This window comes from Cucurbita maxima, unplaced genomic scaffold (genome assembly GCF_002738345.1).
Source record: "Cucurbita maxima cultivar Rimu unplaced genomic scaffold, Cmax_1.0 Cma_Scf00007, whole genome shotgun sequence".
Lineage (NCBI taxonomy): Eukaryota > Viridiplantae > Streptophyta > Magnoliopsida > Cucurbitales > Cucurbitaceae > Cucurbita > Cucurbita maxima.
Genome location: NW_019272023.1, coordinates 635,014 through 660,273, shown reverse-complemented (window position 1 = coordinate 660,273; position 25,260 = coordinate 635,014). Strand labels below are relative to the sequence as shown.

Below are 25,260 nucleotides of genomic sequence, written 5' to 3'. Positions count from 1 at the left end.
CGTTTTGGAGGGAGGAGGACGGGAAGGGATGAGGGAGGTAAATTTAATGTGATGGGTATTTGACATAGTAAATGGCATGCTGTTTGGCTCAACCATTTTTTAAAAAACTTCAATACCCGCCCCCCAATAATTCATATTTAATATTCATCAACAACTTTTTCTTCTCATTCAAACCTTAAATTAATAACTATATCCTCATCTCATTTCTACAAAATAACATTTAAAACTAAGAAATAAAAATAGAAAATTGTTGGAATTCATATTTAATGCTATCAAATTTTTTACTAAATTCAATAAATCACAATTAAATATAATTTGTTGCATTGTACTTTTTTTTTTCTTTTAATTATGTAAAAATATGCTTTGCTAAACTCTCTCATTTAATTTATAAAATTTTCATCTATTAAAATATATTATTGTAATTGGCTAATACAAGTTATATTATTGTACCCTACGCATTAATAAAAAGAAAATAACTATAATTATTCCCAATAATTTAAACACGACATGGAAGGACATCAACCAACTTCACATTATTGATCAATTTTTCATATTCATTTTTTACTTTTTTTTTTTTAATTTTAAAAAATCTTTTTTTTTTCAGTGATAATTTTGAGGTTCCCATTAAACGGCTTTCTCCTCCAACGTGTTATTTCCTCCCTATAATTTATTATTATCATAGCAATTTATGTGCCGAAAAAATAGATACATTTTTTAATAAAATTTAAAATTTGTTTCACTTCCATGCATATTAAATATTAAATTCATTGATGTTTACCTTCACCTTTTTATTATAAGCTTTTAATTTAATCATTTAAACATTTATTAAAAAAAACGTAATTTCATATGTGTTTTTAAAAATTATAAATAATGTTTGGCATGATATTGATAAGAAGATCCCAAGAGTAGTGGGATAATACATTGGGCCAATTTTCTTCAACGAGGAAAAAAGCCCAAGAGCAAACGGCGTACTTGTCAGCCCATTTAGTTGGTCTGGTGGGCTCAGGCCCATTTTCGATGGATAACTTTTGTATGGAAATGGGCCTAACTAAGCCCAAGTATTAAACAGAGGAACCTTCGACCGAAGAAAATGAAAATTTAAATAATAAAAAAAAGAAAAGATTTGAAGATAGAAGGAACGGTGAAATTAAAAACATTATTTATAGCGCGAGTGGATTGCATATGAATTCCTCTTTCGTTCCTTATTGTTGGAACGAACCGCTAAAAAGGAGGAGGTTTCGACGATTTGTGGAGGGTGTCGGTGTGTCTCGCCGAAACAGGAAGAGGTTGAAAGCAACGAAAGAAGAAACTGATTTGAATTTGAGGTTGCGCTTTAATCGCCCGCCCTCCTTCCCTTACATTATTCAACAGTTTTTTGTTTACATTTTTCTCAGATTTTTCTTCTGTTTTCGGATTTTCCGATTACCTTTCTTTTTCTTTAGTTTTATTCCTCGAATTCATTTGGATCTGATCTAAATGGCGGCGTCACGGCGGCTACGGGACCTTCAATCACGGCCGGGGAATAAGGTCTGTGTTGATTGCTCCCAGAAGAATCCGCAATGGGCGTCCGTTTCCTATGGCGTTTTCATGTGTTTGGAATGCTCCGGGAAGCACCGTGGCCTTGGTGTTCATATATCTTTTGTTAGATCCGTTACAATGGATTCTTGGTCTGAGATCCAGATCAAGAAGATGGAGGCTGGGGGCAATGAGCACCTCAACGCCTTTCTTGCGCAATACGGAATACCTAAGGAGACGGATATTGTGACCAAATACAATTCTAGTGCGGCTGGAATTTACAGGGATCGAATCCAAGCCCTTGCCGAGGGCCGATCTTGGAAGGATCCACCGGCTGTGAAGGAAAACATTGGAGTAGGAAAATCGAGGCCTCCATTGGCGCAAAGTGCTAGTGGAGGAGGAGGCGGCGGAGGGAGTAAGGTGAACAACGGAGGTTGGGATAATTGGGATAGCGACGACAATTTTAAACCGTCCAATGATATGATGAGGCGTAACCAATCGACTGGCGATGTTCGAGGCATGGGCGGCGGAGGAGTGCATTCCAGGTCCAGATCGACCGAGGATATTTACACACGGTCTCAATTGGAGGCCTCTGCTGCAAATAAAGACAATTTTTTCGCTAAGAAGTTGGCCGAGAATGATTCCCGGCCCGAAGGACTTCCGCCATCACAAGGAGGAAAATATGTTGGATTTGGCTCCTCCAACAATTCTGTACCATCTCCAAGAAATGATCCCCATAGTGACGTTTTCTCTGTTGTTTCTCAGGTATTATGAAGATTCTTCTGTTTGAATTTTCATTTAAGCTTGCTTGCTTGATCAATTGATGCATCGTTTCCTTTCAGGGATTTGGTAAATTATCTCTGGCTGCTGCCTCTGCCGCTCAGTCGGCTGCAAATGCTGTTCAAGCAGGCACGAAGGAGCTGACAACCAAGGTACGTACATTGAAATTGATATCATTATTGAAGAAGAATGAATTTGAATGATTTGTTTATACAGGTGAAGGAGGGAGGGTATGATTACAAAGTGAATGAAACGGTGAATGTTGTGACAGCAAAAACAACAGAGATTGGGCAAAGAACATGGGGAATCATGAGAGGTGTAATGGCAATGGCTTCATTGAAGGTGGAAGAGTACGCCAAAGATGGGATGAACTGGAAGAACGATGGGGGGGGGCAAGGAAACGAGACTGAGAAAAATGAAGAAATTGAGGAGAAGGAGAATGATAAGAAAGGAGGATGGAATTGTTCTTCTGGTGGAACAGGACAAGCATCAAATTCTTGGGATGATTGGGATAATAATAATACCAAACACAACGGCAAGGAGGAAGGAACAACCAAAGGGAGTGGATCCCATAGTAATGATGGGTGGGCTGGGTGGGATGATCACAAAGATGATGGCTACGACGATCACCATTATGAAGCATCTGATCCCAAAACTGTGGGCCAAAGTGGTCAAAGTGGGAAGCCCGGTGGCGGTGATACATGGTCGGAGGGAGGGTTTCAACTCTGAGGTAAAACCTCCAATCATAAACACACTGCTTATTATGTTGTACTTCACAACAATTTAATTCTCTCTACGTTTGATTTGTAATGAATAGAAATTAATGGCACTTCAACAATGAAAATTTATTTGGTTACAAAATTGATCTCAATAACCATTATTAAGCTAACTACTTCTTTGTTCTAACTCTAATTAATTAACATGCTCCACATTTATTATGCTAAATAAACTAGAAAAATAAAAGATGGAATTTCCTGGAAAAAAATTAATATTGTTTTTTTATTATATATATATATAAATAGAATCATTGTTAATATTACAATGTTTATAAATTTAATAATTCGATTATTATGATGAATCGAGGCCTCCATTGCAGTATTTTGCGTATTTTGCATTTGCATTTGCATTTGAAGGTGTGGTACAAATCTTGGAATTACTAGCACGTGTGATGTACATGCGTATAAAATTTATATTATACCATATTATTTACTATTATTTTTAAATAAAATTTTAAATATGTATCGATATATATTATTACATTCATCTTGTTTAACATAATTACCGATTTTACGGGTAGGTTCGTCTACTCATCCAATTTGGTTGGTTCAGATTTTGGATATTTAAATCCCTCCCAAAAGATAGGAAATTCAGGAGCATTAGCAACTCTGGTAATGCAGACAGAGCAGTATATGATGTACAAATAAGGTATCATCTGCCATTTCTTCAAAATGAGCCCAGACGCATAAAAAAAAAGGCTAATAATAATACAGTAAAATACAATAAAACAGATTGAGGTCCGTACAATTCTTATCTTGTGGTATAAGTTCGTAAACTGATCACAACAACCGTGGCAACAAACAAGACATCAACCTTTAATTCTCTCAGAACTGAACTGCCTATCTCAACTTAATATTAGATTTCACTCCATGCAGCGGTCTAAGGCAAACATGAACCTCGTGTTCTTCTGAACCTTCCTGGAGTTTGGGGACCATGATCTCAAGAACAGATCCCGGTCCATCATAGTACGCTTCAATGTTAGCATCTTCAGGAATTCGAGTCAAAAGAGGAATCTCTCTCACGAATTCACCTGGAGGACAATGTTCGGTCGACGAATCTAAAAGCTTGAAAGTTCTATCCTGCCTCTTGATGAACGGTACTCGAGATGTACTCACACAAGAAACCTTTATAATACCATGTGTGAGCGTGTTCCTCCACGAAACTTTGACCCTTTGTAGATCCACAAATGGCAAACTGATAATTATTAAGTAGCCTTCCCCGTCTTCATATATTGCCTTTGCAGCTGTAACAGGCCCGTGGCTGTTCTTCATAACTCCACTGAAGTCGTTCAACCACTGTATGCCATTCGAGTGCTTGTCCATATTCGAAATCCAGTCGGGAGGATTGACCATCAATGCGCAATCATCGTCGTTCATTTTAGGAGACGAGCTTTTCCTTCTCTTGCTGGTAACAGATGATAAATCCATCATATCACAGTTGCTGAGGGTTGACATCTGGTTTGATAAATTTAGCGTCGATCCGTTGAGCAATTTCTTCGGTTGAGGATTTAAAGCACTCTTGACGGAAGGAACTGGCCTCTCGAGTTCAAAATCTGGGCTAGGAAGGTTCCTCCATGAGCTAAAATCACTTGCTTCAGGAGGGATAGCGAAGTTGAAGTCTCTACCTGTTAGGTCTACCCATCTCTTTCGTAGTTCTTTGTCGAGAGACATTAGGTTCGGAGACTCAACAACCTCGATCCCATGTACACATTGAGGATTCGAGAGACCCCTGTAATGCTTCCGTTGCATTCTATGTGATCGAACGAACCCTTTCTCAGCACCAAATGGGAAAGGAGGCTCGCCTTGGCGAGAATGCCCGTTCATATAACTTCTAAGCTGCATTTTACCTAATGCATTTTCCGGCTTCTCCTTGAAAGCCCACATGTACATGTTCTCCATGTCATGTTGGACCATAAAAACATCGACCTTCAGATCCGACTTCTCGAATCCCGAAACACCTTTGCTGTCACGAATAATCTTAGCCTTTGATTTCTCATTTATCACAGGCTTGAAGTAGAAACTAAAGAAGAACCATGCACCCCAAATGCTGTCTACTCGCTTGGTACATTTTCTTACAACCTTTGGAACAGTAAGAAAAGTTTCAGTATCATAAACTTGTGAAGCAAGCCCAACATCTAAAATGTTACAATGATCAGAACTCCATGGCTGCAAAGTGTAGCTGCATTCATTCGACAAAGGTAAGTTTATGTCGGGTGGACGGGAGGGGACGATCTGTCTCTTCGTTTCCAAATCCAGTTCTTCGTGAGACGAGGCACTTGGATCCATGAATAAAAGTGTAGATGGATGATGATTCTCTAGTGAAAGGGCTGTGAGGAGAGAATCTCCCATTTCAGCTCATCTCTTATGGAGTCATGTTTGTTTCTGAGAGTTCAATATTGAAATTGCAGAAGCGAAAAAAGGAAAAAAAGAAAAAAAGAAGAACAGAACAACGCTGACTGAGGAAAATAACGCTGTAAACACTCTGATGATGTCAATCTCCGGTGTATCTTCCCTCCATCAAAACCCTAGATTAACCAAACGGAGAACAAATTGCTTACAGACTCGATGATCAAAGAATAATGAACAAAGAATCCCAATAGAAACAGATAAGCGGAAGAACAGCATCATAAATACAGAAGAAAATCCAATCCACAACAAACAGAAACCAATTTCTATTCAAACATCTACTTCTCAATCTCCATTGCCCTATATTGAATCGAAACCTACCTTATGAAAATGCCCTAAATCAGTGGGAAACGCCGATTTCAGATCTCAAAATTCCCCCAATCAAATCCATCATAGAAATCAACAATTATAAGAAATGGTGGAGAAAATCTACAGAAAATCCAGAAATCGAAGGGATCTACCTTTTGGGATAAGCATCGGGAAATCGAGAAGTAGAAGGGCCTCCAAAACCGACAACAACGTTCATCTCCATTGCGTCGTCAACAACCATCCCTCAATAGCTTCAGTTCTTCAATTTCTCCTTGTTCCTCTTCCCCCCTTCTTGTTCCCAACCCCCAAAAAAGAGAGATAAAATGGAACCAAACAGGGCCGCGGCAGGTTCAACAAAATGGGGAACGAGTGATTTTGGAGGCAGATGCCGTAGAGCTTTGTTTTATACATAAATTTGGATGGTCAAAACCACAATCACAGCATATCCCGCATACAAAAATCTTCGTTGCCTTTTTATTCTCCCCTTTTTTACTGGACATGGAAATATTTGTTGTCAAGACAAACCCAAATAGCTCAACTTTAGATTTAGGAATAAAGTTTGTTCATACGCAATAAGATCACCGCTTCCCAACTCCCATAAAGTAAAATGGAGTTTGTTATTTTATTAAAGATTTGATTTAAACAAAAGCCTAATCCCCACCCGGAAAGCAAAAAAGGGGAAGGAAAGAGGAAAGTGCAGAGCATTGTTACAGGAAACACCCCACCCAATGCCTCCAAACACCAAACAGGTGGAACAAACAACTTAATTTGGATCAGTGATTATCACCATTTTCTTCCCTCAATTTCACATCATAATTTAAACCTAAAATATTTGAATAATCACACCATAGCTTTCTATTAATTTGAGGTGTCGAATTCAAATGGATTGAAGAGACAGACTAACAAGATTAAACGGAGCCTACCATTTAAGACTGCACCCGTTTTTTTTCTAAACCTAAATTATCTAAATTCTTTTCTAAACTTTCAAGCTATCATGTCAAACTTACTCCACAAATGCGGCTTTGCTATTTCAATCACGTTCATAAATTGGGCATAATTCAATAAATGATATATGGAAATGTAAAAGAAAAAAAAGGGGGGAAAAGTAGGGTGCTTTGCTTTTATATTCTTGTGGTGCATATTCATTTCAATATTTTATTATTATTATTATTATTATTATTATTTAGGTTCCCTGTCACAATAAAATATCTCCAATTTTTCCGCCTCAAAAGAAACCAATAATATACCCCAAGTCACACCTCAAAGCTTTACACATCTTTTCACTTATTCCTATTATAAATTATAAAGACTAAATTTAAATTAAATATATATTTTTGCCTTTTCAGAGATGTTCTACCAAATATAAAATTATGTAGTACTTATATTTTAAATTTTACCATGAGTTAGTTATTTAGTTATTTGTAGTTTGTGACACTAAATTTACCTATGTTTTTAAATATTATGACCATTTGAATTTTGAAATTTGACTTAAAATTATTCTTTTTGCTTTTTAAAAAATAGTCATAATATCTATATGTAATTATCGGATTATAAATTTATAATGGAACATTACGTTAGACTTAGTCTACATCTAAATAATGACACTTCAAAGCGGATAATGATAAGTGGATGACAATTTTGACTATGTCATGCTCCTACTTATGGTATATATATACATTATGCTCCTTAAATTCAAAATGGCAACCGAATAAATATGACTTAAAGTGGATATTATAGATGGTGAAGAGTAAAAAATGGAGGGTGTGTCCTTTTTTTTATTAGTTTAGCTTTTTTTAATATATATAAAAAAAAAAAAAAAAAAAAAAAAAAAAAAAAAAAAAAAAAAAAAAAAAAAAAAACTCATGCGAATTCTTGATTCTCAAGTGGGTTTGGTAATTAAATATAAATTTAACATCTTATTTTAATTATTGACTCCTAAGTCCTACCAGCCTTCCTAACCCTATTTTTTTTTATATTTTTTATTTTTAATTGCCCACCTCACTCATTAAATATTCACAATAATTCCCATTTTTAAAACACAATAATTTTTGTTCTCGTTTTCAAATGAATAGGTCATGGAAAATATTAAAAAAAACGAGTTTAAAATGTTTTTAATAGGAAAGATATGATTAATTGGGCGGGGAGAGATGTACATTTTGGATCTTAATGGGCCTTAACATCGTGTTTCTGGTCCAGTAAAAGAATAAATGGGCTTGCCCATGGCCCACATTTCCAAGCTGCATAGCCATCACGCTGACGCAGCCGCAACCACTCAATTATTGCTTTCCTCATCCTTATTTAGCCAAATATTTTCCCTACCTAATCAATTTATTGCTATTATTTTTTACAAAAAAAAAAAAAAGAGAAAATAACTTAATATTTTCATTTTATTATGTGAAATTAATTTTGTTTGTCTCATTAAAACTAATAATCTTACGAATCCGAACAAAAATAATAAAACTCGAATCTTGTACCTGAGCTCCCAAATGATAAGAAACCATGTCCCAAATGGACAGCAGCGCCGCCCTGATGAATCGATCGACGCCGCCGCACCCGATGACTCATCGGACTAACGATTTCTCTCCATTTGAATTCATTCTCGGCCTCGTCGCCGTCATCGCCATCCCCGCCCTAGTCTACTCCTTCTTCTTCGCCATCAAGTGCCCGCCAGGTCTCCTCCGCCTATGGCGGCGGAGATCCGCTAGGCTCTCCGGCGCTCCTGTCGCCGTTGTAGCCGGAAATCGTTCTTCTTATAGTGATGTGGCTGCGACCTTTAAGTACAACAAGGACGAGGTTGGTAAGGAAGTCGGCAACGAATGTCCTGTATGCTTGTCGGCGTTCGTTGACGGCGAGGAGATCCGGCAACTCATCGCCTGTAAACACTCTTTTCATGTGGATTGCATCGATATGTGGTTCTATTCTCACCCTAATTGCCCGGTTTGTCGCGCCGAGATCGTCATCGCTGTTAAGCGGCCGATTAATAACCGCGCGCCGCGGCGACCGGCGGCTTCTAGAAGCGACGATTTCCATCAAGGACTGCCGGATGCGGGAAATTTAGTTTGAAATTCTTCTTTCTTCTTCTTCTTCTTCCATCTCTGTATGTAGCGAGATTCCGATTACTGCAAATTCGAACAAATTACGTTCAAATCTCATCTCGATTTGGTGAAGTTGAGTTGATAGCTGTGAATTAGATCGGTTTCAATTCCATATAGCTTTGAAAATTAGGTTGTTTTTTATTCTGAAATTCAAAGCGCAAGATTGAATTTTATCTTTATATTCTAAAAAAATAGAAAATTAATTATAAAATTGTAACATTTTATTTTATTTATATTTAGTTTAGAAACTAAATTTAAATAAAAACAAAATGAGCCTCCATAGTTATATATGAGAAATAAGATTTAAAGCATATCAAAATATAATATAAATGGTTATAAATTAACATTTTGGATCTCATGAATCCATTTTGTTTTCATAGAATTTGGGACAAAATAAAAATAAATAAATAAGGACAAAAGTCTTGTTATTAGTAGAAATTCTTGAAGAACAAGAAAATGAAACCCATTTTAACTAACATAACTGTAAATAAGTGCAAATTGGTTTAACCGTTTTTTTTTTATTTTTTTATTTTTAATAATATTGGGACTCTTGAATTTTTCACATTTATTCTTTTCTTTTTTTTCTTATAAACTTTTAATATTCTATTTTTTTTATAAAAAATAATATAGCTTTTAAAATTGTATTTGAACGACAAAAATTGGCTGTGCAAGTATTGGTGACTAAATATTAAGCAGCAAAATAATAAATTAACAATTAATTTTTTTTTCTTTAATTATATTTTCTTCTTACCAACCAAGTAGGCCACTGACCGGTGCGCCGACAGCTCACTTTCACCTTCCGATCTCTTTCTCAAGCATCGAAAGCTTCAAACACGCCCGTAAATCCATTTTCATCTACGATGGTTCAAGGCCAATAAGTCGACTCAGCTTATTTTGAGTTGTAAGTTCGGATCGAGGTTTTGGGTTTAAGCTTCTAGCAACCAATTTGAGTCAGTTCGTGTTCAGAAATCGCATCCCTATTTGAAATTGGTAAGTTCAAATGAAGAAGAATCATAATCCCTATTATCCAGATCGGAAATGGCTGATGTCGTTGGGGGTATTTTGCTTGCTGTTTCTGATATTCATTCTAATTGTTACTCCCGGGTACCCTAAATCTTCTTCCGACGCCGATTTTTCTCATGGCACAACGAGATTGGTATTAGACTCCGATGGGAATGAAATGCTAGAGCTAGGGCTTCCTCCATTGCCGAGATTTGCGTATTTCATATCAGGAACCAAAGGAGATGGTGGATCGATGAGGCGGCTTCTTCAGGCGGTATATCACCCGAGGAACTACTATCTGCTACATCTCGATCTTGAAGCTTCGGATTCCGAGAGACTCGAACTGGCGAAATATGTGAAATCGGAGAGTGTATTCAGAGAGTTCAGGAATGTGATGGTTGTGGGCAAGGCCAATTTGATCACTGATAAAGGTCCAACTATGATTGCTTCTACACTTCAAGCAATTGCGATATTGCTGAAGCGCGCTAAGGATTGGGATTGGTTCATTAATCTCAGCGCCTCTGATTATCCTCTGCTCTCGCAAGACGGTAATTTCTTTAGCTCATTTCTACAGTCGTTTCTCAAGTTGAATGCTATATAGATAGTCGAACTGGCATTTGCTTGTTAATTGAGGTCCATTCGGACTAAAATTGGTTAAGAATGTAATTCCTGGCATTCAATTTAGTTTATCGAGCTTGTTAAGTGTATATCGATCATAAACTATTGGATCTAGCTTTATTGCAAACATTATCCAATTTTTGTAAACACGATATTGATTTCAGTTTTGCCATGTTCATACTAAAACTGGAATGAGTTAATACCAAGTATAGAATTCAACGAACTTTCTGTTTATTTTGTGATGTTTAAGATTTTATTAGTTATTTTCTGACTTCCCATTCAATTTCTTTTTGTGAGTGAATCTGAAAGCTCAATAAGCGATCAATTGGTAAATGTCTAAATTTTCTTAGGGTTAAGAGGCTGAGTTCTTGGTGTTCAATTCATAATCTGCTTAAATATATTGTTCAGTTCCTAGATTTTTGGGATACTTGTTATGATCTTGCTCCCTATTGAAGTTTGTGAGGCTACAGACATTAAGCAGCCATTTACATTATTCTGTTCTGGTTGAAGTTTGTCAAATCATGTTGCAAGAATTCAGAAACTCTTCTTTTTCTGTGATGTTGAAATTTAGGAAGAATTAAGGAATTTGCAGTACTACGATGTTCGATTTCGACTCGTGAGCTTTATTGTTTTTTGGGTCATGTAACTGAATATATGTTCGTGTTCCAGATCTTTTGCATGTATTCTCCTTCTTGCCAAGGGATTTGAACTTCGTTGAGCACTCGAGTAATCTTGGTTGGAAAGAGTAAGCCTAGTCCTCTTCATTGCATCACGATTCACAAATATCACTTTGGATGTGAACACATTGTTATCTAAATTGTTTTATAACTGATCTAGGGACTTGGGAGCCAGGACTATAATAATAGATCCTGCCTTGTATCATACAAAGAAATCTGGAGTGTTTTGGGCAAAAGAGAGAAGGTCAATACCGTCATCGTTCAAGTTATTTACCGGTAAGGCATCTCCACCCTTTGGATGGTTTATTATTCTAGATATTTCCACGTTGGACGAGATATAAATCGAGCTAAACTCAAGTCAATGAGATGAAAAGTTCTAGACATTAGCAGATTACCGTTTCATTGGGTGTCGTAGAATTTAGGAGTTTGGACATTAATTTATCCGCTCGAGTAGTTCGACATTGTTAGAAGTAATATACTTGGATAATGAAAGTCTTTGCCATGGCAGGATCTTCATGGGTGGTTCTCACAAAGCCTTTTTTGGAATTCTGCATATGGGGATGGGACAACCTCCCTCGGACTCTCCTCATGTACTACACCAATTTCTTATCTTCCCCGGAGGGTTACTTTCACACCATCATCTGTAACCACAAGGACTACCAAAACACTACTGTGAACCAAGATTTACATTATATGAAGTGGGACAATACTCAGAACCAACACCCGATTAATCTAACGTCTGAACATTTCATCGACATGGTCCAAAGCGGTCTCCCTTTTGCTCGGAGTTTCGCTGAGAATAGTTCAGTGCTTAACAGAATAGATGCCGAGCTTTTAAAGAGGTCGAACGGGCAGTTCACACTGGGTGCTTGGTGCATGAGGAGCTCGGTTTCAGAGAAGGGTCCGTGTGTGGGCTACGGCAGTCCCCATGCTGTTAAACCAACCAGCAGCTCAAAGAGGCTGGAAAAGCTTTTGATGAAGCTTCTTGATCATGAGAACTTCAGACCCAGACAATGTAGATAATCTGGCAAAGGTATTGATTCCTCTGTACAGAAAATTTGAAACAACAGTTATTTTTGGTTGTATGAAGTGAAACTATAGGATTTGTTATAATTTAGCATTTTAAAAAAGCTTTTAATTTATTTAGGGCTGGCTAGGCCCAAACCTCATATAACTTGGGCCCAATTTTACTTGGGCTTCGAAGGTCGATGTCACTCTCAATCGCTTTAAGACTACTTGTCGTTTTGCAGAATCCAAAGCCACGAAGACCAAACGTTCGCCCATTTGTTGTCGTTCTACGATTCATTGAAGAAAGGCCTCTGCTTTTGGCCATGACTTCTGCCAATTATGATCCAAAAAAGAAAGATAAATACTCTTCCTTTTCTTTTTATTGTAAGTGCTTCCTCACGCAGGCATCCATATCAAAATAATAATAATGATATAAATAAATAAATAATTTTCAAATGAACATTTTAATGCGTTTGGTTAAAACCATAGATATCGTGCCAAAATTACTTGTTTACCCCTATATGTAAATATATGTAAATCGTGCTTTTAATTTATGTTTAATTATTGATTTTAAATGTTAAAATCTTCCCTTCAAACGAATCCAAAGAGAATAGAAAGGTTTTTGTGTGTGTTCATTGGATGCTTATAGGGTCAAAGTTAATGGGCGAAAGAAGAAAACTATAGGTTGAAAAGGGGTTGATGCTAATGTGAAGTAGGCCCTTCAACTTGTTAAAAAGATGTCTATTTTTTGACAAACCCATTTTAAAATTTCCACCAATACTTTTCTTCTTATATATATAATACACATACATACATACATACATACATACATACATCAAATAAAATTATTATTCAATGAATCCGCTCCACTCACTACTTCTAACAACGAAGAACTGCTATGCATGGTGTGGCAGCCTCTATGTAAGATTTCGGTGTAAAAACCTCTTCTTAATAAACGCGTTTTAAAATCAACTGCTACGTCTGTTTTGTAAAAAATTTATGTTGAAATCAACGAGAGCGTAAAGATAAAAGATAGTGTAAGGAAACATGCGTATTCCCCAGTATTTTTATTACCCATTTCGTATTTTTTACTTCTACCATCTAAACAATAAATAAACGGAATTATCCTCGTCGTTTTCTTCGATGTTAAGTTAAATGATAGGGTAAGTAAATTATGTGGTGTTGTTTTTAGGGTTTGATAGAGATAGGTCCACTAATGGCTGGGGGACCAAAATGCAAAATTTGTTGTGTGTGGGTGATGTTTAATTGGGAATCTGAAATGTGTATGGGGCCATGGTTGCATGCATGATTGAGTTGATGTGTGATAACCTCTCTAAACTTCAGCAGACATCCTTCATTCTTCCCTCTCTCTCTAGATTTCGTAGAGAGAGATAATAAAGTGAAAGCTGCTGCATCCCAACTGTTCATAAATACTTATGCACAGCAAATTAAGTTGCACCATTCCAAACATGTTCCATATTCATTCCGATACATGTCTTCGATCAATATATTCAAAATGTGTTGATGTCGTTGGATGATGAAAGTCCCACATCGGTTAATTTAGGGAATGGTCATGAGTTTATAATCTAAGAATACACTCTCCATTGGTATGAGGCCTTTTGGGAAGCCCAAAGCAAAGTCATGAGAGCTTATGCTCAAAGTGGACAATATCATACCATGAGAGCTTTCTGGTTCTTTTGTATAATTACGATGTGATTATCTCATAATAATTGTCAAATGTTACATAATTATTTCCCCTCGACAAACTGACCAACCACGAGATTTTGTGTTGGAAATTAAGAAATATTTATTTAAAAAAAAAAAAAAAAAAAAGCAAAAATGGGAGTTTCTTTCCAGAGTGTGAGTGCTTTATGCGCTCTTAGTAAGCGCCCTCGATTTTTGTAAAAGCAAACTAAAAAAAAAAAGAAAAAAAAAAAGAAAAGAAAGCAGCTTAGATTCAGCTTTAAACTCATTGCTAGCTTTTGACTACCACCCTTTTTAAGTAATGCACAAAAATGAAGACACACACCCATTTATATACTCTTAATATTTATTTTTTAAATCAAATAATTATAATAATAATATAAAATGTGATATTCACTGTCCTGTGTACCTTGTGTAATTTAAGTAAGTTTAGGGGGGTTTTTTATAATAAGTGAGGAATTTGAGGGTGGAGAACCCAATTTTGTTTCTTTCTTGTAAGTTTGTGCAATTTCACGCAGTCGAAAAGTGCGTGCAATTCAAACATGGAAGCTAAGAGCGGGACCCACACATTACTGACAAAACAGATCTTTGTCGCCTTGTGATGCGTGTCAACACTATACTCCCAGCGGTTTACTCTTTTCTTTTCTTTTTTTCCCTGGAAGATGCTGTAATAAGTGTATTATTCTTTGGATCTTATTAATTGTCCGTCGATATTGTTACCATAAGATTCACCGTTTTAAAATTCGTCTATTAAAGAGATGTTTTCACACTTTTATATAATGTTTCGTTCACCTCCGTTATGAGATTTTAGACATTGTCTTTATCCATAGGAATATTGTCCACTATTACTAGAACTATATATTACTGTAAAACTCACAGTTTTAAAACCCGTCTATTAAAGAAATGTTTTCACACTCTTATATAATGTTTTGTTTACCTCGGATGTGAGATTTTAGACATTGTCCTTATCCATAGAAATCAAAGTAGAGTAGAAGTTTTTAGGGAAGCGTACTTAAAAAAAATGTGCTAAAAATTGAGTTGGTAATCATTTGGTTTGTACTAAACCAAATGAAATGATGAACACACCATTTCATTGGAATTGTTGCAAGACCAGACCAAATTATTGGAACAATGACAAGCTTGTGTGTGTGTGTGTGTATATATATATATATGTGTATGTATGTATAAACCCCAAAGTGAGTTTAATGGGGGTTTTCTTTTTTGAAGGAAGCGCTGATTTGGGCAAAATCTGTGGCTTTTTGGTATGTGTTGGACTGTGTTCTCCCTGCATATACCCCTTTTGTCTCCCTTCTTCGTTCAAACATGGGTTTTCCAAAATCTTACTTCCTCACATCATAGAAGGAATATCGTAATCATCACCCGGTGTAAGTGGGTCGGGTTTTTTCTTCCTTCCTTTTTTGGGTCAATATCGACATTCTCGAAAATCAAACCCATAATCTTTCAATAAAATTCGTTCATAAAAAAATAGTTTTGAAAACAAAAGTAGAAAACTTTCTTATACAACGAGTATGTGAGATCCCACATGGGTTGGAAATGGGAACCAAACATTTCTTATAAAGGTATAGAAACCTTTCCTAAACAGACATGTTTTAAAACCGTGAGTAGAAGCCCGAAAAAGAAAGTTCAAAGAATACAATATCGGCTAATTAGCGATTGAGGGATAAACTAAAACCAAATTTAGAGTTTAACTAATGTATTCATCTTGTTAAGGGAACTGTTTTTTCTTCTTTTTGTTCATATACCATTCGAAAAACGTCTTTACAATTCACGACTCGACTTTTATCGATATCGAAAAAGATTAATATATACCTTCTTCAGAGTCAAAACTGCATTGGCATATAACATACTTTTCTTTATTATTAATTTTTTCAAGAAAATGAAAAGAAATAAAAAGTACATAAAAAAAGAAAAAAAAAAAAACATCCCTTTGTTTTACTACAAACCCTTTGTCTAGAATAAAGATAAATTTTATAGAAAACAAAAACTCACTTTGCAGAATATAAATGCATTTCCCATAACCATATAATATATAGCCTTTATGGGAATTTTGTTGTAAACAATTAAAAGCTCTCATACCTTTTACTTCCAATTTCCTCATTTTAGAACGAAGGTTGTGTCGGTGTCGAGAGTTGTAGATTCAACAATATGTTTATTATTACGGGTTTTTAGTACCATTGTTGTTAAAAGGAGAATTACGAGTAGCAAACCCTAGTTCGACAATTAAACGATAATTAGTATTTTTTATTCGCGAGAATCTATATTCCATAAGTCGAATCTAAATCAACGTAATCATGAACCTAATTATTAGTTCTAAATTAGTATTAAAAAATGTGAGATGTTTTAGGGTTTTGAGACATGTCATTATTATGCAACAATTGGGAAAATATTGGAAAGCATGCATTTTGGGATATTGATATGATCATATAATATATGAAGGAAGGGACACACAAAGTCTCAATAATCTATATTGTAATAAAATGTTTTCAATTCTCATTCCCAACTCCAATCCTAAATACTAATTCTAAAATTAAAAAAAAAAAAAAAAAAAAAAACCCTCAAAGATATGATTTTTAAGAGAACAAAGAAAGTAGCATATATTTCTAGGGTTTGAGGTAACCATGATGATGACACGAAGGATCCGACCATCCCATTGATCCGACCAAACTGTTAGTTCTGAATATTTCTACAATGGGTTTCTTGTTGAAGATGAANAACTGAAACCAGAAGGATCCGACCATCCCATTGATCCACTGCTCCAATATTGTTCATTGCCAACTAATGTTCTTCCAATGTTATTACCTTGATCTGGGGTTTCTTCCATTTTTACTGAATTCCCCATTTGGGTTAAATTCCTTGAGCTTGATGGTAATTTTTGCCTCATTTCCCAGCTGGGTCCGTCACCGCCGCTACTGCTACCACCGTCGAAGGGGTCTAACCCGGAGAAGAAGGGGAATTGAGGAGGAACTTGTTGCTGGAGCCGCCATTGTTGGTCAAATCCCAACAGAGATCCAATGCTTGTTCCTCCACCTAAATTAGTGTTGCCCAATTGGAAATTCAGATCGCCGGTAACAGTGGCCGGAGCTGAGAGGCCACCGCCATAGTTGAAGCCACCGATGTCGAAGTCGCTGAGTTGTTGGTGGAGAGGGGCCATAAAGCGGAGAGGTGGAATCTGTGGGGAAAGGCCTCCACTGTTGTTGGAAGCTATTGCACTTGATGAGGAATTCCCTGAACCACAGGTTTGTTGTCGGTCGGAACTGGCCGGCGGCGACTTGGAACTTCTCCCTTTGCTTCTTTTGTTCCTCCGGCACCCGCCCCCGACTGGAACGCTTCGCAGCGTCCCACCTCTGGTCCAGTACCTTCAAGAGCGGAGCCAAAAATATGAAATCTTAAAAATTTTATCTTTGAATTTAGAACCATACAAGCTAAGCTAAGTAACCCTTTCATGGAACGAATAATTTATTTAGAAAAGAGCAAAAAATTTAATAAATTTTAATAAAATCATAAATATTTACCTTCGACATGTCTTACAAAAGTGGCGAGGTTGAGTGAGGCTGTAATTGTTGAAGTAGCAGAACTTAGTGTTGGTTGAATCACATCTTGGGCATTTCAATGCTGCCTCAGGCATGGGAATATTAGCCATTCGAGCTCGCTCGGCCATCGAACCGGGGCGGATGGAAGTGGGAGCACCGACGCCATGGGGGGGTGGGGGAGGAGGCGGAGGAGGGGGTGGAGGTAGGAGCTGAGAGCTGGCTCCGGTGGTGGTGGTGGTGGTGGTTGGCAGTTGGTGGGTGAGTTGCTGAGTGAAATTAAAAAGAGGGAATGAAATGAAATATGCGAAGAATATTCAAAAGAAACAAAAACGGAAGGTATAAAGAGAGGAAAATAGGGGAATATTGATAAAAGAAAAGAAAAAGAAAAAGAAAAACGGTTACCTGGTGCCAGTTGGAAGGATCAAGATAAGGAGGAATGGAGGAGAAATTCATGGTGAGGTGTGTTTTTCTGGGTTCTGTTTGTCTTTTGTAAAGGTTGATGGGGTTTGGGGAGAGGGGAAGAAGGATGAGGGAAGAAGGAAGAAGGAAGAAGGAAGAAGGAAGAAGGATGAGGAAGGACTCCTTTCCCTTTGTTTCTTACTCTATAAGCTTCTTTTCGTCCTTTCCCTTTCTCTCTCATCACTCTCCGTGCCCGACCCGACCCGACCCGACCCATTGTGGTGGGAGGAGAGAGATTAGTGGTTCTCATCTTTGCATGCACAAACCACATTTTATTATTATTCTTATTATTATTTAATTTTCGTTTTAAGGGCAAAAATAAAAACAAAAAGTTGGTGTCTCTCTCTCTCTCTCTGTTTGGGAGGACTCGGTGCTGACCAGCTTAATCAAGTTTGGAGAAGATTGGGAAATGGAAATTCCTTTTTTTTTTTTTAATAATTATTTTAAATAATTAAAGGTTTTTTTTTTCTTTTTTCGAGATTATCATTAAGAGAAGTTCGATTAGGGCTTTTGTGGTGTACTACGGTCTTCCTTTATATAATATATATTATATTCTTTTTTGCATGGGAATATATGTGGGGTCCATGTGCCCTATTTTAGAAACGACACCGTTTCATCCAACCTTTTCACAACAAAAGAAAATTTCAAATGTTACCACCCACTAAAAAGGACAGTGGGAAAGAATGAAAAGACTGATGTACGTTTATACTACAATGAATAAATGGGAAATTTAAAAAAGAAATTATCCAGAGCGACTTCACTGGGGATCGAACCCAGAATCTCTGGTTCCGTAGACCAGCGCCTTATCCATTGGGCCATGAAGTCCTTGTTCGAAGCTTATGCAAATATAATTAAAAAAAAACATACTTTCGTGAAATTAAAATGATTAAAATTGAATCAGCTCAAGCGTGATGTGTTGGTCTCAGATTTAGCAGTTTTCTTCTAGTTGGAGAAGACCTCGTGATTGTTAGAGATCATGATGTTTTGAATCGGCCATGAAAATTTGGAATCTGCTTGGTGAAAACAAATAAAATCAAAACATACCAAGGAACAAAGATAGATGAACAACACTCATATTAGGGATTAAGCAAACTAGTAAATGTCAACTTAGTTTCACATTTCAAATTATACAAACAAAAACAAAATTGATTTGCTTGCGCTCAGAGACGGTTCGTTCTATATGGGCCATTCCTGCTTCCACCCTTCTTCATTTGCTTCTCTTCAGAAATGTCAAATCTTGCTTGTCCCAAGGATGGGCCCATCAGCTTGCAAAAGATGGAATCAAAGATATCAAAAGAGACCATAAATCCAAGAGATGATAGCCAGGAAGATACTATGGTAGAATCGAACAGAGTCGAAATGTTGAAACAAAAATTCTACAGCAAATGCATAAGAAAGAAAGAAAGAACTTGCAAAATCTAGAAGAAACTGAAATGGACAGCCATACAATCAGAGTTACCCAAATAAAATGTAAGAACCTGATCCCTCTATCTTATTCTTCTGCATCTTCTTTATTCTTCTTTTTCTTCTTCTTTTTCTTCTCACTCCCATCAACGTGATCATCTGCTTCCCCATTTTGAACATCACCAACACCAGATTCCTTATCTTTCTTCTTCTTTTTTTTCTCCGACTTCTGTTTCTCCTCCGGTGTTCCTGCTTCTTTACCCTCTTTATCCTTCTTCTTTTTTTTCTCCGACTGCTCAGTATTCTCCTCGTCCGAAGGTTCACCACTACCCTTCTCTTTGTCTTTCTTCTTCTTCTTCTTCTTTTCTTTCTTCCCGCCTTCTTCAACTTCTTCGGCATCTTCAGTCTTTTCAGCTTTCAGTTTCTTAGCAGGAGCAGCTTCGGTTTCTTCATCAAGTTTTCGCTTCCGCCCTCCACCATCTTTTTCTGTCTCTTGCTTACCCTCATCAACAGTTGCAGAGTCAGTAGCAAACACGCTAGCAACCAAAGAATCCCCACCAGTGGGTAAAACCAAATTCCTCATCCACTCCGAAGGAGTTTTCTCATTTGGTTTTCCATGCTTGTCCAACTTCCCTTCTCCGATAAGTTTTTTCTTCATTGATGCCCTTGGACCTAATCCCCATTTCCTTGGGTAAGTATCTCGGTCCATCACAACCCTTTTGATCTTTGCAACTACACCATGATCACAAGTTGCCATCACAGAAGTAGTCATCTCTGCAATACCAAGAGCAATGGCTTCACCCTTGGTGGTCATGAGTACAACTTCTTCCCCAACCTCAATATCGTTCTCAAATCTCAACAGCCCTGGAATCATCAACTTAGCACCATAACAGATAGCATTAACAGCAGAGTCCTTGACAACCAATCTTTTATAGCTCGTCAAAACCACCTCAAGAGGCATAATTACCCTCCTCAAGTAGCTCTCATCTTTGAAATTATCATAAACCCATTGAGCATCCATCACATCATGCATTGTAACCATGTTATCCTTCTCACCCAAGATCCCAGACCTCACCCTCCTAAGTTCTTGCATATGGCCTCCAACACCAAGAATCAGACCCAAGTGCACACATAGCGTCCTAACATAAGTTCCAGCTTCACAAGAAATCCAAAACACAACCAAATGTTTATCAGCATCATACTCAAGAAGCTTGCTTTCATATATAGTTCTAATCCTAAGCTGTCGTTTCACAGCCGATATCAACGGCGGCCTCTGAAACACAGCCCCGGTGAGCGTCTCCAAAGCCCGAGCCACCTTAGAAACATCGGGCACAGAAGAATGCAATCGAGCAACACACACATACTCCTTACCCGCACCCTGTTGCGATTTCACGAGCCGCGTGGCTCGATCAATGCACACTATCAGGTTCCCAGTAACCTTCGGGTCGAGAGTACCACTATGACCCGTTTTCTCAACCCGAAGAATCCTTTTAATCCAAGCCACAACTTCGTGCGACGAAGGATTCGCCGGTTTATCAAGATTGAGAATACCATACCTGATGTAGTCAGCCAGAGGCCGCTTGAGTGGGGAGAAACCGGACGGCAGAGGAGTGTAGTGACCGGTACGCACATTGAGACGATCATAGTTCTTCAAAAGAATAGGCCATTGAGATGTATCCACCGAAGGAGTAAAACTTTGAGGCTTGATCATAAAGTCGGCAACGTCCTTTGGCGGCTGCTCATCAGAACCGACAGCCGGTGACACTTCGTCATCCTTACTCCGGTGCTTCTTCTTTTTCTTCTCCGAACGAGAAATCTCAACGCCCGACATGGCTGAATTTTCGGAAAACAAAGAGAGGAAATGGTTTTCTCTAGGGTTTTAGAGTAGCCGAACTTCAGACAGCGGGTGGTTTTAGGCGCTAATGGTAATATATATGGGCTTGTTGGGCCTCGTAAGTCTTGGGCGTACAATTTAGTTGGAGTGGGCTCGAACAAAAAATAGAGGCCCAATTAAGATATGGGTAAAAGGATAAGGCCCAATGGTCCAATAAAACCCGGTGTTGGGCTGAAATATTATCGAGCCCGAGAATCTATACTGTGCGGCCGTGCGTTGCTTTTTACTTTACAGCCGTCAGCAATCGACCAATCACCGAAATAGTTTCAGAAAAGGACTAAAATGGAGGAAATTGGTCAAACGTACAACAGTTTTTTGTCCAATAAAACATAGGCACCATTATAATTAAAACCACATTTTATATTTCCTTTTTAAATAGAAAAATCGGCGGAAAATTAATTAGTTTAGACGTATTTATTGTAATGAAATAATTTTTTAAAATGTCAAATATATCTATAATTCTTCCATTTATATTTATCCAATAATAATAATTGGTTGAAATTCTCATACACAACAAAAATTATATCATGCATGAGTATGAGGAGATAATATAAAATAATACGAATTGCCCAAAGTATCAAATACTTTATTTTCCTTTCTGAAACTATTTCGGCGGGCAGGTTCAAATTACGAGGCTGCTTCAATTCATTTCATTCAATATCACTCTTCCAATGGGCTTGCAATCCCCACTCATTGTACGGCTTCCATTGAAGCCTGGTGAGTGAGCTTCTTTTCGAGCTCCTCTCCATGTTCTATCTTGTAGGTGATTATTGATTTGAGGTTGCCGAAGGAGAGGGAATGGGCCAGGGCCTGAGCTGCGGACGCCGCCATGAAAATGGACTCTTCTTCAGTGCTCTGCAGAATGAGGATGTGGAAAGTGTTCGAGCCATGGTGGAGACTGATTCGTCTATCTTACACCACACTACCGACCATCAAAGATCAACGGTCCTACATGTGGCGGCAGCCAATGGACAGATCGATGTGAGTTTAAGTTGAAGATTTACTCTGTTTGATGTTGATGCGGGGTCTTTTTCCTCTTTTTGGAAGAATTTAGTTGTTTATTTATTGATGTAGATTCTTTCGATGCTCTTGGGCCGGAATGCGAATCCCGATATTCTGAATCGGCATAATCAGGTTTTTGGTTCGTTTGATCGAATGACTGATTTGAACTCGTTGTCCTTCTTTTTCATTGAATCGATTAATTTTTCGGTTGTTTCAGACTCCTCTGATGCTGGCTGCTATGAGCGGGAGGGTAGATTGTGTTCTAAAGCTGATCGAAGCAGGAGCTAATGTTCGTATTCCGTTTTGGATGATTTTCAGGAGTTTGTTTCTTATTTTGCTGCTATTTTTTCTTACTGGCGTCGATTTGATTTCCGTAGATATTGATGTTTGATTCTAAACATCGAAGAACCTGCTTGCATTACGCAGCTTATTACGGACATTCAGATTGTCTGCAAGCGATTCTTTCTGCTGCCCATACCACCCCGGTATCGGACTCTTGGTTAGATGTTTTGATCGTGTTCTTTCCACATTCACTTTAAGTCTTGGCTTCATAGGATGAGTTTTTAATTTGGATTAAATGGAAATGGAAGGGGGTTTGCAAGATTTGTGAACATTAGAGATGGGGATGGCTCAACTCCATTGCATCTAGCGTCCAGGCAGAACCAACCTCAGTGTGTTCGTATACTTCTTATCAATGGTGCTCTTGTTTGTGTGTCCACTTGCAGGTATGAGAAGTAATCTTTTATTTTATCTCCATTTTGAGCATAGCCAAAGAATGATGGTTTGTTGTTTTTGATGGAGAAACTCTATTGTGAATATGTTATGAAGTTGTCCAGGTAGTTCGCCACTTCATTTAGCTGCCCGTGGTGGTTCCTTGGATTGTGTTCGAGAATTGCTTGCTTGGGGAGCTGACAGATTTCAGTTCGACTCATATGGGTAAGCTTCAAGAAAGCTTCACGATTACTTAGTTATCAAAATCTTAAATACCACAATCCCCTTGCTTCTGGAAAGATTTCATGCATGCCAAATTGTCAAATGTCTGACATTTTTCCTTGGGTGAGAACTCAAATGCCAGCTCAAAAAATCAAGATGTGTTCAATTCTCAAGGTTCTTCAAACTTTGCTTGTTACAAGAAATAGTTGTAACAGCCCAAGTTTAAGCTCACCGTCGCACTTTTGAAGACAGCAGACTAGCGATTGTGCGACACTCACTTTCCAACGACAAGTAAGTTAAGCCAATTTGTTCTTGCGTCGCCTACGGCCAAGCGATGTATGATCGAGTCTCTAACCTCGGTTTTAAAAGAAGGTTTTAGAAAACGAGAGCAGAGAGAGATTTTAGAAAGAGACGTTATATAAGCAAGCAAGAGAGAGATAACAACGACTTACAATATATAACCTTGGGTAGGGGGATAAGATATCGTCTTCTTTGGGCTTTCCCTTTCGGGCTTATCGTCTTCAAGGTTTTTAAAACGTGTGGAATCTCACAATCCAGCTCCCTTCTTCTTTCTCCTCCCCAATCGATGTGGAATCTCATTATTCAGCCCCCTTTAGGGCCTAGCATCCTCGCTGGCACACCACTCGGTGTCTAGCTCTAATACCATTTGCAACAGCTCAAACCCAAGGAGGATAATATCTATTAGCGGTGGGCTTAGGCTATTACAATAGTTGTAAACATTACATCTATGGAATGAAACTTAGACCTAGATGTTACTGAAGATTTGTATGAATCACATTTCAACAAAGAAATTAAGGACATTTAGACATAACTCATTGAAATCTGTGATCATGTAGGCTTGCAAATATCAGACCTCTAGACCTTCTTTTCCTGATATGATTGCTACTTCATGATCAACTGAAGCCTTAGGCACCATGTTAAGTTATTTCCATGCTTATCTTAGAACAGTCCAATTTGGAAGTAAACAATAGACCTCCTAATGAAGGTTTCTAAAGGCATCAGCTCGACCATTTGCAGGAGGATACCATTTAAGGTTGCTTTAAAGCATAAGCATCAAGCTTGTGCAGCTTTATTGAACCCTTCATCACCAGAACCTCTAGTATGGCCTTCACCTTTGAAGCTAATCATTGAGCTAGATCCAGATGCAAAAGTTTTGCTAGAAAAGGCTTTGATGGATGCAAACATGAAGAGAGAGAAGGCCATATTGATGGAAAAATTCATCACACCTCCTTGTCCTTTGAAATCTGATGCTCACATTGATGCGTATGATGACAATGACTTAGCATCTGAGGTAATACAACCACACATTTTAGCTCGACTAATGATAATGAGTGTGCTAAAATTCTTGGAATTTCCCCTCAATGTTCTAGTTTTACTCATTGGTATACTATACTACTCTTATATTACTTGTGGTAATCCTTCCAAACAGGATATCGATACAGAGTTGTGCTGCATATGCTTTGAACAGATGTGCAATATTGAAGCCCAACCATGTGGCCATAGAATGTGCGCCCATTGCACATTAACTTTATGCTGCCACAAAAAGCCTAATCCAACGACAGCTTGTCCAACAGCCCCTGTTTGCCCATTTTGCAGAAGCAGCATTGCCCAACTTCTTGCTGCTGAGGTGAAGAGTAATGACTTTGTAGACCAAGAAATTTCCCCCTTGAAACTGAAGGGCTTGAGAACGTCAAATTTCAATGAAGAAAACAGCAGCTTGAAGAGCTTATCTGCCATGTTTGGGAAGTTGAGTGAACAAAATCCAGGGAAATGTGTGTAGTCTTAAAAATGGCCTTAAGAGATAGATGACCGATGGATATGGCAACCTCAGATTCATCTCGTTCTATGGTTTTTACTTCACCTATAGAGCATCATCATTTGGATGTACTGATGGGGCTCCCATTCTAAAGTATGCAAGGGTCGTGTGCTTCGATGTGGGCAAACGTACGAGAAGGTTCTTTTACCCTGAGTATTTTTTCATTATCAGCTATTTACAACAGTTTCTAAAGCCACTAAAACTAGCAAATATAGCACATCTATAGGACCATTTGAAGTTTTTTCTTCTATCATATGCTAACAGTTATGAAAAAGCTAACCATGGCTACC

At 37.8% G+C, this 25,260-nt stretch overlaps 7 protein-coding genes and 1 non-coding gene across 11 annotated transcripts; 4 read left to right on the top strand and 4 right to left on the bottom strand.

Moving 5' to 3' along the window:
* The first annotated feature begins 1,207 nt into the window (after positions 1 to 1,207).
* Positions 1,208 to 3,146, top strand: LOC111482439 (probable ADP-ribosylation factor GTPase-activating protein AGD6). 2 transcript variants are annotated; one of them, XM_023128218.1, is made up of 4 exons: positions 1,208 to 1,325; positions 1,443 to 2,280; positions 2,358 to 2,447; positions 2,512 to 3,146. In XM_023128218.1, the coding sequence occupies exons 2-4, from the start codon at positions 1,477 to 1,479 to the stop codon at positions 3,022 to 3,024; spliced, it is 1,407 nt and encodes a 468-aa protein (XP_022983986.1). In that variant the 5' UTR covers positions 1,208 to 1,325; positions 1,443 to 1,476; the 3' UTR covers positions 3,025 to 3,146. The 2 variants fall into 2 exon arrangements, with proteins under 2 accessions (XP_022983986.1, XP_022983985.1); XM_023128217.1 differs by having other exon boundaries at positions 1,208 to 2,280.
* A 619-nt stretch (positions 3,147 to 3,765) lies between these two features.
* Positions 3,766 to 6,402, bottom strand: LOC111481905. The gene is made up of 2 exons (XM_023127512.1): positions 5,939 to 6,402; positions 3,766 to 5,596 (listed from the first exon to the last, which is right to left on the bottom strand). Exon 2 carries the CDS (start codon positions 5,418 to 5,420, stop codon positions 3,912 to 3,914), a length of 1,509 nt encoding a protein of 502 aa, XP_022983280.1. The 5' UTR covers positions 5,421 to 5,596; positions 5,939 to 6,402; the 3' UTR covers positions 3,766 to 3,911.
* Positions 6,403 to 8,212: 1,810 nt separating this feature from the next.
* Positions 8,213 to 9,054, top strand: LOC111481888 (RING-H2 finger protein ATL33-like). The gene has a single exon (XM_023127486.1). The coding sequence runs from the start codon at positions 8,286 to 8,288 to the stop codon at positions 8,847 to 8,849; it is 564 nt and encodes a 187-aa protein (XP_022983254.1). The 5' UTR covers positions 8,213 to 8,285; the 3' UTR covers positions 8,850 to 9,054.
* A 581-nt stretch (positions 9,055 to 9,635) lies between these two features.
* LOC111482086 (beta-glucuronosyltransferase GlcAT14C) lies at positions 9,636 to 12,614 on the top strand. Of its 3 annotated transcripts, none has more exons than XM_023127728.1 (5): positions 9,636 to 10,431; positions 11,171 to 11,246; positions 11,339 to 11,454; positions 11,687 to 12,211; positions 12,429 to 12,614. In XM_023127728.1, exons 1-4 carry the CDS (start codon positions 9,882 to 9,884, stop codon positions 12,199 to 12,201), a joined length of 1,257 nt encoding a protein of 418 aa, XP_022983496.1. In that variant the 5' UTR covers positions 9,636 to 9,881; the 3' UTR covers positions 12,202 to 12,211; positions 12,429 to 12,614. The 3 variants fall into 3 exon arrangements, with proteins under 3 accessions (XP_022983496.1, XP_022983497.1, XP_022983498.1); XM_023127729.1 differs by having other exon boundaries at positions 12,330 to 12,461; XM_023127730.1 differs by lacking the exon at positions 12,429 to 12,614 and having other exon boundaries at positions 9,636 to 9,810; positions 9,846 to 10,431; positions 11,687 to 12,324.
* A 3,728-nt stretch (positions 12,615 to 16,342) lies between these two features.
* Positions 16,343 to 18,076, bottom strand: LOC111481889 (dof zinc finger protein DOF5.1-like). The gene is made up of 3 exons (XM_023127487.1): positions 17,844 to 18,076; positions 17,424 to 17,707; positions 16,343 to 17,267 (listed from the first exon to the last, which is right to left on the bottom strand). The coding sequence occupies exons 1-3, from the start codon at positions 17,892 to 17,894 to the stop codon at positions 16,595 to 16,597; spliced, it is 1,008 nt and encodes a 335-aa protein (XP_022983255.1). The 5' UTR covers positions 17,895 to 18,076; the 3' UTR covers positions 16,343 to 16,594.
* A 576-nt stretch (positions 18,077 to 18,652) lies between these two features.
* Positions 18,653 to 18,725, bottom strand: TRNAR-ACG. The gene has a single exon. It is a non-coding gene; the product is annotated as a tRNA-Arg (tRNA).
* A 233-nt stretch (positions 18,726 to 18,958) lies between these two features.
* Positions 18,959 to 21,189, bottom strand: LOC111481852 (H/ACA ribonucleoprotein complex subunit 4-like). The gene has a single exon (XM_023127426.1). It carries the CDS (start codon positions 21,133 to 21,135, stop codon positions 19,393 to 19,395), a length of 1,743 nt encoding a protein of 580 aa, XP_022983194.1. The 5' UTR covers positions 21,136 to 21,189; the 3' UTR covers positions 18,959 to 19,392.
* Positions 21,190 to 21,794: 605 nt separating this feature from the next.
* Positions 21,795 to 25,194, top strand: LOC111482140 (putative E3 ubiquitin-protein ligase XBAT31). The gene is made up of 8 exons (XM_023127810.1): positions 21,795 to 22,179; positions 22,273 to 22,332; positions 22,418 to 22,489; positions 22,578 to 22,699; positions 22,791 to 22,925; positions 23,029 to 23,136; positions 24,172 to 24,445; positions 24,584 to 25,194. The coding sequence occupies exons 1-8, from the start codon at positions 21,997 to 21,999 to the stop codon at positions 24,932 to 24,934; spliced, it is 1,305 nt and encodes a 434-aa protein (XP_022983578.1). The 5' UTR covers positions 21,795 to 21,996; the 3' UTR covers positions 24,935 to 25,194.
* The last annotated feature ends 66 nt before the right edge of the window (positions 25,195 to 25,260 follow it).

Excerpts from the sequence above, each read along its gene's own strand:
- LOC111481852 (XM_023127426.1), bottom strand. The coding sequence starts at position 21,135 with ATGTCGGGCGTTGAGATTTCTCGTTCGGAGAAGAAAAAGAAGAAGCAC.
- LOC111482439 (XM_023128218.1), top strand. The coding sequence starts at position 1,477 with ATGGCGGCGTCACGGCGGCTACGGGACCTTCAATCACGGCCGGGGAAT. Across the intron at positions 2,281-2,357 it reads TTTTCTCTGTTGTTTCTCAG|GGATTTGGTAAATTATCTCT; the intron begins GTATTATGAAGA and ends GTTTCCTTTCAG. Across the intron at positions 2,448-2,511 it reads CGAAGGAGCTGACAACCAAG|GTGAAGGAGGGAGGGTATGA; the intron begins GTACGTACATTG and ends TTGTTTATACAG.
- LOC111481888 (XM_023127486.1), top strand. The coding sequence starts at position 8,286 with ATGTCCCAAATGGACAGCAGCGCCGCCCTGATGAATCGATCGACGCCG.
- LOC111482086 (XM_023127728.1), top strand. The coding sequence starts at position 9,882 with ATGAAGAAGAATCATAATCCCTATTATCCAGATCGGAAATGGCTGATG. Across the intron at positions 10,432-11,170 it reads TCCTCTGCTCTCGCAAGACG|ATCTTTTGCATGTATTCTCC; the intron begins GTAATTTCTTTA and ends TTCGTGTTCCAG. Across the intron at positions 11,247-11,338 it reads AGTAATCTTGGTTGGAAAGA|GGACTTGGGAGCCAGGACTA; the intron begins GTAAGCCTAGTC and ends TAACTGATCTAG.
- LOC111482140 (XM_023127810.1), top strand. The coding sequence starts at position 21,997 with ATGGGCCAGGGCCTGAGCTGCGGACGCCGCCATGAAAATGGACTCTTC. Across the intron at positions 22,180-22,272 it reads CAGCCAATGGACAGATCGAT|ATTCTTTCGATGCTCTTGGG; the intron begins GTGAGTTTAAGT and ends TTATTGATGTAG. Across the intron at positions 23,137-24,171 it reads TTTCAGTTCGACTCATATGG|GAGGATACCATTTAAGGTTG; the intron begins GTAAGCTTCAAG and ends GACCATTTGCAG.
- LOC111481905 (XM_023127512.1), bottom strand. The coding sequence starts at position 5,420 with ATGGGAGATTCTCTCCTCACAGCCCTTTCACTAGAGAATCATCATCCA.